This window comes from Dendrobium catenatum, unplaced genomic scaffold (assembly GCF_001605985.2).
Source record: "Dendrobium catenatum unplaced genomic scaffold, ASM160598v2 fragScaff_scaffold_1444, whole genome shotgun sequence".
NCBI classification, from domain to species: domain Eukaryota; kingdom Viridiplantae; phylum Streptophyta; class Magnoliopsida; order Asparagales; family Orchidaceae; genus Dendrobium; species Dendrobium catenatum.
Window position 1 is genome coordinate 531088 of NW_021319906.1, and position 11375 is coordinate 542462.

General features: G+C 36.4%; 1 protein-coding gene across 2 annotated transcripts in view; it reads right to left on the reverse strand.

Moving 5' to 3' along the window:
• The window catches only part of LOC110111274 (homeobox protein LUMINIDEPENDENS), a 57423-nt gene extending 52392 nt beyond the window's left edge, over nt 1-5031 (reverse strand). For both annotated transcript variants that reach the window (XM_020843062.2, XM_020843061.2), the window contains exons 1-2: nt 4530-5031; nt 3464-3491 (exon numbers count right to left, since the gene is read on the reverse strand). In XM_020843062.2, the coding sequence (XP_020698721.1) occupies nt 3464-3491; nt 4530-4715 (214 nt within the window). In that variant the 5' untranslated portion in view covers nt 4716-5031. The remainder of the gene's footprint in view (nt 1-3463; nt 3492-4529) is intronic.
• Nucleotides 5032-11375: the final 6344 nt, after the last annotated feature.

An 11375-nucleotide genomic window follows, 5' to 3' on the forward strand; every position in this document is an offset into this window, starting at 1 on the left:
GTTGGTTGGCACTACAAAGGATCTTTATTATAGGGTGAAGGCACTCATCTACTTAAAATTCGGCCATGGAATAAAATGTGTCCTAAAGATTACTTACGTCACCAGTTTGATTGAATGACCAGGAAAACAAGTTTGATGAAGCTGAATTTAGGAATGCAAAGGACACTCCCTAAAGAGGTACTTCGCCATCTACTCATGGCTCATTCAACAGACTCTTCCTCATCTGGAGAGTTGATCAAGCCTTATCATTTAAAGTGAAGTGATATGAAACAAGAAAAGAAAAGGAGTAGTCTAGTAGTCCTCTAGAGAAGGCTTTTAATTTGCAGCAGCCAAAGAGGAATTGGATGGTGAAATAGCAAGGATGGTTTTTTTTCAGCGGGACTTCCTTTCAACCTTGCAAATAGAACTTGCAAAGTTCTTTGGATATTTAGAGGATTTTGGTGATCAAGAATCTTTGGTTGATAGATGGAGGATGGATCCAAAAATGTGGTGGTTGATTCATGGAGCTTCAGCACCGCTTCTTCAAACAATAGCAATAAAACTTCTTGGTCAAGTATCATCCTCTTCCTGTTGTGAGAGAAATTGGAGCACATACTCATTTATCCAATCAATGAAGAGGAATAAAATAACTCCACAACGTGCTGAAGATTTAGTTTATGTACATACAAATCTTCGTCTTCTATCAAGAAAAACCCCACTTTATATGACAGGTGATAACAAGATGTGGGATGTTGCTGGAGATGGGTTCGAGTTCCTTGATGATATGGGATTATTGAAGGTTGCAAATCTTTCTCTAGATGAACCAGAGTTGGAAGCAATTATATTCAATGATGATGATATTGAAGGCCAAAGACCAACATCTGAATCTAATTTTATCATTCCCTCTATTGAGTAGTTAGACCTTCATGTTGTATTAAATGATTTTTTGCTTATATTTTTGTGTTTGTACTTTGTACTAGACATTTTGTACTAAACATCTTTATGTTATAAGCTAAACAAGTTATCATGAATTGATTTATTATTGCTTGACATTTTTACTATAATGTCACCTTAATTTTTATATATTATATTAAAAAATTATTATGCCGTGTCCACGCCGCACCCGTGTCCTATATTTTTAAAAATTGCCGTGTCCCGTGTCCGTGTCGTGTCGTATCCGTGTCGCCGTGTCCGTGTCGGTGCATCATAGGGCTTCTCTAATTCCCTACGAAACCAGCCCCTTTCCTTAATTGATTTCCTTCCCAATTTGAATTGATTTGGATCTTTTTCCTAAACCAATTCTCCCATATTTAAAACCTTCATAAATCTCTCTCCCTCTATTTCTCTTTCTTACATATTGAATTACATCCCTCTTGGGCCGCACAATGGGGGCTGAACCCCCTCTTGCTCTGCTGGCTCCAGCCCAACCTTTGGCTGGGTCTGGTTCTTCTGAGCTGGGCGAGTGACTCTCATCTCCATGCTTACCACGTGTAACAATACTCCCCCCAAAAGTCACCATGTCCTCAAGGTGGAAGGTTGGAACTGTCTACTGATCCTCTCGTATGACTCCCATGTGGCATCGCACTTTAGCAGATCATTCCACTTGATTAGCACCTCTTATGCCCTTGTCTCTCCTCCACGCGCAGTGCTACTTCTAGGAGTTTCAAAATGACCTCCATGTCCTCCATCAAAGTCGTGGTGTGTACTCTCCTATCACCTTCCTCAGTTATGAGACAAGAAAGACTAGGTGCAAGGATGATGAAGGTGGTAGCCTCAATCGATATACCAATGCTCTAATGCGCTCCAAAATCTCATAAGCCCCAAAGTATCGTGAGAACAATTTCTCATTCCTCCTGTTTAGTGTCTTTTGTCTGTAGGGCCTCAATTTTAAATAAATCATGTCTCTTGGCTTGAATTTTACTTCTCTATTGCAACTTTCATTTTCATGATCTGCAGGGCTCTCAACAAATGTCCCTTGAGCTCAAAATACACTGCCCCTTCTCCTCTAAGTATTGTTCTATCCTGGACACTGGTGTAGTGTTATGTCCGTAATGAATCAAATATGGTGGGTCTCTCCCATAGAGAATCCTGAAGGGGGAAGTCGTGCGACTGAATGATATGAGGTGTTTTACTAATATTTGGCCCAAGCAATCCACCTAGCCCAACTCTTCGGCATGCCTGATACAAAACATCTTAATTAGGTTTCTACACTTATTTTGACCAATTCTGTATGGCCATCTATTTGGGGATGATAGGCGGTACTTCTCTTCAGGACAGTCCCCTATAGACGAAACAACTCCATTCAGAAGTGACTAAGGAACACCTTATCTCTGTCTGACACAATGGATTCTCGAAATCCATACAAGCGCACCATAATGAATTGCACCTCTTAATTCATATATTTTATAATGATTAGCTTGATGAAACATATAATTTATGTTTGTTTTTTCAGCTAAATAATAGATTTGAGGGTCTTAAGGTGCATTTGGGATATTCACAGCTTTACTTTATAGACCATTGCCACATTCTTATTTGTCTATAACTTTCTTCTTTCACAAATTTAAGTGATATTTCACAACCAAATATGTTAAACTATGCTTCTTGTAAAAAAGTCATCAAGTTTTTTCTAGCAAAAAAAATCTATAATACCCACAACAGCTTTCATAAATTTTATTTTTGTCATAACTAATTTTATAGACAACTACAACCATCTTAAATGCACCATTAACCCAATGCATAAATTTTATGAGTTTTTCATTTTGTAGGTACTTCAATCTTTTTTTCTGTGCAGAAAATATAAAATATTATAATCAAACAAGTAAAAATAGATTTTGGACTATAAACAGCAGCTCAACTGCAAGCCTTCCAAACATATAAATCAACAAGCAATAACTTTTTAGTAGCAGCATTGCACCATAGTTTTTCTAGCCACAGCTTTTAAACAGACTTTTCAAACAAAAGTAGTTGTCTCAAACATGGTCTAAAAGCCCCCATTTATCTACACCTCAAAAAAGTTAAAAGAAATAATCATTAAGAAATGCCATAAGCAAAAAAGGTCAACACTAATAAAAGCCATGATCTTCCATGAAAATAATTAAAAAGCTGAGGAAGAACGCAAGCATGCAATTGGCACATTGTGATAAAAGCAGGGAAAGAGAATACCTATTAAAAACTTACTAAATGAAACTCAAGAAATGTCACATAAAACAGAATGGTTAATAGTTTCTTCAATATTATTGTTCAGGAAAAGAAACAGACAAAATAGCAGTTCAGGTGAGCAGGTGGAGAAAAATGCAAGTAGTCAAGTATTCCAATTTAGATTCATCTATTTCAGTATATGGAAGAGCCTACTCTTCAATTATTTAGGGCCAAAAAAATGAGAAATAAAACCAAGAAAGTCTCAAGGTAAATTGAAGTGGATGGTTATGAACTTCCAAGAATAATTCCATGCAAGTGCATTATCTGTGTTAAGACCTAAACTCACCAATTTTTATTGATAGTGCACCAGCAGCCTGAAAAAAAAGGATGGAATAATTAGAACTGTAAAATTAAAGACCACCATGATAATATGGAACTAGAATACCAGCAATGAACAATAAACTCCTAAATGGAGATAAAACCCAAAAAAAGTAACTTAGAACCATCAAATACAAAACAGTTTTTGAAATAAATAAATATTCACCGGATACGCTGGAGGGAAGAATTAACATGGCTACCCAAGCATTTTTGAAATGACTCACATGAAATATCTTATTTGAAAATGAAATACCAAGCAAGCATCTACTACTCAAAATGCTATTCAGAAGTTAAACACTATAAAGTCAGTTACTATCATTTACAAAAAAAAAAAAAAAGCAAAATGCATCTTAGTTTGCATCTGCCACTTCAAACAAGTGAAAGAATACAGCTAGATCATATACCGCACTAATAAAAATTAGTATGATCACGCTTTTCTCATAAAGTTAGATCACAAGTGGAGTTGATAATTATTTCTCCATGATGAGCAAAAACTTTACACCGTGATTTCTCAACCTAATTCTATGACGAACAAACTGTTTACATACACAAGAATGATAAAGGAGCAAAAAAATTTATGTGAAACTCCCTTTAATCTGTTGACTGCTATGTGTAAAAGCATATTTATGAGAGAAACTTATGTATCAGCTTGCATTCCCTTGAAAAAGAGATCATTAGCATCCCACTCCTACCCAAATTTTTAAAACATTGACCAACATTAAGTTCTGGCATCCCATCATTGAATTAAAAAAAAAAATTTAGGGACAGGGCTAATTAGACATTTACACAACAGCAAATCGACAGCATAACACTATAACATGTTTCTGCAGCTCTTTGACGGCAAATTTCAAATTGAATACTGCATATTGTGAAGCAGACTTATTTTCTAAGTCTATAAGTACTCAAGAAAAACTAAATCATTGATCATAAAGAGCACACATGCTCATTTCTAATCCGCATTATTAAAAAGGCATCTACCATAAACGAAATCCATTTATACAATCTGTTAAATATAGAATCCAGGCATGGCGTACCATCTCTTGTGAGAGGGGATTGACCCCCGTGAGCTTGCACTGGTTGACAACCAGCCTCTTCAGCTGGTCTATCTGGCTGTGGAATATCTTCTTCTGCGCATCGAGAAGACGGCCTAGCGACTCGACGGAGCCATCCATCTCCGATTCCAGAAAGGAACTTTCCGTCCTCACCGGAACAAGCGCCATCTTCAATCCAAACAGCGAAATCAAACGGAAGGGCGAGCATCAGGAACCCAGCAGTGCTTAAGATAGGTTCCCTGGGTTCGGAGCGGCGGAACCTAGACACTAAGGGAAGCGGTAAAGAAAGGAATAAATGTGGTACCGGCAATTAGGGCAATATTTTAGAGAAAGGGCTATGGATAGGGCTTCCATTTGTTGGTGAGAGGGATGGGAAGCAGGGAAGGGAAGGAGAGAGGATGGTCTTGATTATTTGCAGACAACACCGAGCACTGTATAGAAGAAACCCCAGATACGCCCGCGCGTCCATGGACGAAAAGCTCGAACAAGAACAGAATTAAATTAAGGTATTTACATTTATATCATTTTATTCATGTTATTTACATACTTAGCATTTAAAATATTAATATTATATATCTATCACTCATTAAATAAATTTGAGTGCATTGAATTAAATATTAAAGTTTATAATATGATAATGAATGATATAAATGAATTATATGAGTTATATATTTAATATAAAAGTTGTATATTGGTGATAGTGATATAATATTAATGTTTTTGATGTTATATATGTAAATAGCATAAAATAAAATTGTATGAATGTAAATTCAATAGGCATCACCCATGGGGAAGCCAGTTCTATATAAATTATCCATCATTTGGCAAAGTAGGATTTAATTTTAGTGGGATTTAGTAAATCCTATAAATTTGGATTTAGTAAATCCTCACTCGGGTTTAGTAAATCGTGAGGGTGTTAAATTTTGAAAACTATTATGTATGGTAAATATTAAATCCTATTAAATCTTGAAAATTTGTTTAGTAACATATTTTAAAATTTATGACAGATAAGGATTTAAATATGAATAAACAGTGTTGAATTACATCAATAAGATAGTTAGCCCAATTTTTTTCTTTCTTGGTTAATAAATGTTATTGCTATACTCTAATCAAAATATGACCATATTTTTCAAAATATATTGACAATCACTAGAGATAGCAACAGCTTGTCATGTATCCTTTCAAGTGTTTTCAGTTTCTTTTGTTATTAGATCATATCCATGGATGAAGATGAATTGCTAAGGAAGATGCCTACCAGAGGAAGGAGCCTAGTAATCACAGAGGAAGACAAATCAGAGAGGCTGAGGAGGTGGACGAGAGCAATGCTTACTCGTTATTGTGGCAAATAACAGCATTAACAGTAGGCGCCATGGGAGAGAGTTCTTGCGAGCATCAATCCCATTAAATATGTCGAACTGAGGGATTTACTAAATCCTGAATTTAAGATGTAAATGCGGATATACTGAGGATCGGGATTTACAGAACGGTCAAAAACTGTCTGGTAGGATTTATTGTAAATATGAGAGTAAATATGATACCAAATAGCCCCTAAATTCTAATTTTTTACCATCATAATAAACTAGTCATGGTGCACTAATTAGGAATTTAGGATTTACGTGCTCCATAATATTTAAAATAAGATAGATATATCCTTTATTTTTATTTTTTAATATATTTAAAATTATCTAAACATTTAAATATTTTTACTATATTCATATTCTGTTATAAATAAGGGAAAACATATTGCCCTATTTGCATAAGCTTTCTTCATTTATTGTAGTCATATTTACATCAAAATTTTGTTCAAACTTGTTCAAACATGATTTGATTAATTTTGATATATGCTCTAAAAATGGTGAAGTTGAATTATAATGTTGACCTCACCTTTGTATAAGGTTACCAGGGCTCATCCTACTTCCAATAAAACTCCAAATCCAGTCTAAACCCTGAATTCCAAACTAATTTGAGGGTTAAGGATCCAGGTCTTAAAACCCTTTATGGGTGATTTTTCAGTCACCTTGGAATCCAGTCAAATGGCCTCTGATTCATGATATATCAATTGCATATCTATTAGGCATGTCTTTAGGGTCAACCCTCCAAATTTGAGCTTAATATAACACTCCTAGCCCCAAAAACTCAATTGATTTTCAAAGGCTGTAAAACCTTTAAATATTTTGTCTATGTCATTGGGCTTGCCACTTTGCGGAACTTGACCTTGGAACCCTCCCCAAGTACTTTGAATGTGTCCATAGCCTTTGTTATGACATGTTAACCAATAAATTTCATTTTAATGGACATTGTTTGACCCAGAGTTGACCAGGCGTCAAAATTACAAAAATGGTCTTTAAGGAAATTTTTAGACTTTCCCCAAAACTCAACTTGGCTCAACCACATCAAACCTTAAAACATCTTCTAATACATCCTAAACATCATTAGGAATGCATTGGATCAAACCAAGATCTTGGTTTGACTAGATTGATCAAATCTACCTTGGTTTACCAGATCAACCATTAACCCATATTCACATCCAATCAACCTTCAAATCAACCTTGAATTTAACCAAAATTATTTGAACACCCTTCCTAGTTGTTTGAGAATAAACCACAAAATAGAATCAACTTCATATGATAAATACAATAATAAGATTTCAAAGAATTTGAAAGTAATATAAAGACTTTGAACATTATATATATAAGATAGATTACTGTAGCAAGATAGAAAAGATTTTAATTACAAAATCTAATTTTTAATTTGAGATAGACTTTTGTGTAGAAAAGAAAATTACATTGCTAAAAGAGGTTAGAGGGAGGAAAATAATCAACGGTGTTTCTCCCTTTAATTGATTTATATATGTCAAAATATTGACTACAAATTATCAAAAACAAAAGTAAGGCGTAAAATATCATTTCAACTATGACCAAAAATAAGAAAAACTAATAAATAAAAGAAAAAAAATTTGAGATGAAATAACTGCAAAATAACAATAGAAATAAAAAACTAACTCAAAATTAGAATAGAAAGAATAGAAAATAATAATAATCAACAGAGTAGTAAACATACAAATCAGACTTTATTAAGCAGCAAATTTATGCAATTAAGAGCCGCAAGCCTTGAAAGTTCGTTAGGGATGTTAGGCCCTTATGAACTAGCCTAAGGCTAATCAAGAGGGGGGAGGGGTGAATTGGTATTTTTTAAAAAAATCTTTTAAATCAAAACACAACAAAGCTCAAACCAAAATCAACACGGAAAATAAGTGCGGAAAAATTAAATGCGAAAGGATAAAAAAGAACACAAGGGTTTATAGTGGTTCGATCAACTCGACCTACGTCCACTCCCCTGAGGCACCCTCCGAGTATTACACTACCAAAGTGACTCTCCTTTTGCTCGAACAACAAGGAAGAGAAGTCCTTACAAAAACCTCCTTTTTGCCACCCCCGGCAAAGCAGAGAACCCAACTTCTTTTGCTTCCTCCTGAAGCAGGCAGAAAACCTTGATCGATCACTGAAGCTTACCTCTCCCAACCCTACCAAGGATAAGAGACTCTAGTGGAAGAAGAAGTGGAACAATGCTTGGAGCAACCCTTGTGAATCTCCCTCACAAGATCCTCTCTCTCTCTCTCTCTCTCTCTCTCTCTCTCTCTCTCCTCTAGGCATTCTCAGGTTAAGACAGCAGCAAAAGATTATTCAAAATGTTGAACAATACTCTTAAATATAAGAGCTTCAAAATAGATCATTAATTGCAAGTTGTCGACATTATCGTCTAGGATGATATTAATATCGTCCTGTATGATCAGTATAATTTAAGCATAATCAGCCGGGATGATTTGGGATGAATAGAAGAAAGGTGTTTCTATCGTCCAGGACGATAATAAATCATCTTGTATGATTAATTTAAATCATAGATCATCGGCCAGACAATCGCTCTAAAAAGAGTTCTAGACGATTCAAAAATAGCTTGATCGTCCGGGCCAATCTCACGATCGTCCTAGAGGATTAGTTCAAATTAGAGGAAAATCGTCTAGAGCATCGGAATTTGAGCTGGCCGATCCTGATCGGCCAGACCATCGCCCGAAATTTGAGTTGTCTGATATTTATCGTCTAAGAGCAAATAAGGTTTTTGAATGGTTATCCCGGCCAATCTTGAGATCATCCAGGATGATGTGATCGTATCAATCATTTTAATTACTTTCCTTAATTACCAGATTAATTTAGGCATAATTGTATCAAATCGTCCAGGACGATACAAGATCATCCTGACCGATTGCCAAAAATAAAGAATGCCTAAATAGTTCATGGGAGCTGATTCTTTCTGTTTTAAGCCTATCGTCCTAGCTGATACATATATCATACAGGCCGATCGACTAATGAAGGCTACCTTAACTAAGTTGACTGATTATGGTTTTTGTTTTGAACCCTATCGTCCAGGACAATAATAATATCGTCCGACAAGATGTGAGTAAAAAACAAAAATTCTAAGTCAGAAAGAAAAAATCACTCATGTGTGTATGTGTAGGTTTACTTAGCATCAGAATACTTCAATAGTTACAATTGACTCAAGAAAGGGAAAAAGAAAATTACAGACTGACTCAAGCCTAGTCTACCTAATCTTGAGCTAGTTTCGATTTTCGTCTGATCTTGTGGTCCTAAAATGTTAGTAGCCAATGCAGTCGTAGAGAAACAATAGTGTTTGCTAACATCAAAATCATAATTCATGAAAATAAATTTGTAACAATCTCCCACTTTTTAATGATGGCAAACACTTCGATGATCAATACTAGAACATGGAAAGCTTTCAAATTTTAGAAAAGTACAACCATACTACTCCCCCTTTTGACATCTCAAAAAGGAGGAAGAAATTAAAACGAACTAAAGCAACTAGAACTAAAAGAAAAACACAATACAGAAAAAATAAACTACAGAAAATTGATGCTAAAACTAGAATAATGAGGGACCCTGATCATCAGACGGAGGTGGTGGTGGTGGCTGCTGAAAGTAACAAGAGAGTGAAGCAAACTGTGCCCCAAACCAGGCCATATCCTAGGCGTGCTGCTTCTACTAGCGGGCTACATCCACATCGTGCTGGTGCTGCTAGTGAGCTACGAAGGTGTTGAACCGGGCCTCCAACTAATCAAATCTCTCCACCAACTAATCCAGTTGTGAGTGCTGACAGAGAGGAACAAGTTTAGGAATGGGGGCAAGAGCCTCCTCCTCCTCGGCCCCCTAAGCTTCCCCATCTCCTGGGTGGAGATGAGTACTGTGAAAGACATTGAAGGAACTATTTGAGTAGCAGGGAGGCAGATGGTTGGGTGGAGCAGGATATTGAATATTGTATTTGGTTTTAAAAACATATGAAATGATGTGTCCTAAAGCAAGGTTAGGTTTCCTCTTATGACTTGGATCGCGAATTGTTATCAAATGATCAATGTATTAAAAGATTAGGTTAGTAGCATTAAACTCTCTATGGGCCATGATGTAAAAGGTAATAAGTGAAAGAAGTGAAGTGATGTGGATTCGGTCCCCAGCTTTTGGAATAATGGAAGTGCGAAAGACATGTTGAATTATCCTAGCATCTTTGAGTAAAGAGCTAGTCTCTCCAACATGAAAGGGGGCGTTGGTGTGGCAAAGAAAGTGGTTTGTAGAGGACCAATTATAGTCAGAATCAGAGACAATAATATGCAACTTATCCCCAATGGCGGATAACTACAACAGTTCAACACAGTCCTGGTATATGATCTCGACAGGGCGTCGATTCACATAGGAGGTGAGGTCAGTGTAGGAGGAGTTTATGTGAAGGTTTGTAAAAAAATTGAGAAGTAGTTCAGAAGAGAAGGGGACAGCGAGAGTAAGAATAAAGCATAGAGAAGTGTGAATGAAGAGGTCTAATACTGGATATGAGAGGTGGACAGGATTGATTATTCTAGAGAGAATGATCCCGTATTCTTTGTATCGATGGTAGGTAGCCTAATCTTCTGCCTCCCTGAATCGAGGGTCAAGTATGGCCCTCGAGGAGCTTCTAGAGGTTTGTCGAACGTGCTTTCCATCAGCCATAAGCATGGAACTGCAAGCAAACAGAGAGTAGAAAGCAAAGGGAAAGAAAGTGTGAAGAAAAAATGGCTGAAATCTGGCTGAATTTAAAGAATCATCCTTATCATCCAGGACGACCAGGTTCAATAATTATGTACAGGCCGATTGGTCAAAAAGGCGGTCCGATCATCTGGGCCAATCAGATGTCGGCCGGGACGATTAGACACAGACGATCATCACGAGGAGTCAGGCCGGACGACCATTAAAAAAGCATATCATCTAGGCCGATTAGGTGTATCGTCCAGGGCGATGCTCAATAATGAATTGTAAGGACCAAATTTAAAACATTTTAAATCATGCGCCACGTGTATCTTCCATGACGAAAAGTAAATCGGCCAGGACGATTGTCCAAAAATGGATCATCTCGGGCGATTTTAAATATTTCAAACGTATTAACACGTGGATCGTCTAGGACGATCAGGTGTATCGGCCAGGACGATTTTCATAAAAGCATCGGTCAGGACAAAAATTTATTGGCCAAGACGATCAAGATGATTGAAGCAGATGACGATCATATCATCCAGGATGATATGGGATCATCCGGTACGATGAAGTTCAGCAAGGTCAGAAAAGTCTAGCAGATGAAGTTTTATGAGAGTTGATCATATCGTCCAGGATGATATGTATATCGGCTAGGACGATGTGACAAAATGTAAGTTTAAAGAAAAGATGGAGATGATCAGAGAAGTCCCAAAAATAATAAAATCAATATAAAAACAACAACAAAAATATAAAATCAAACAAA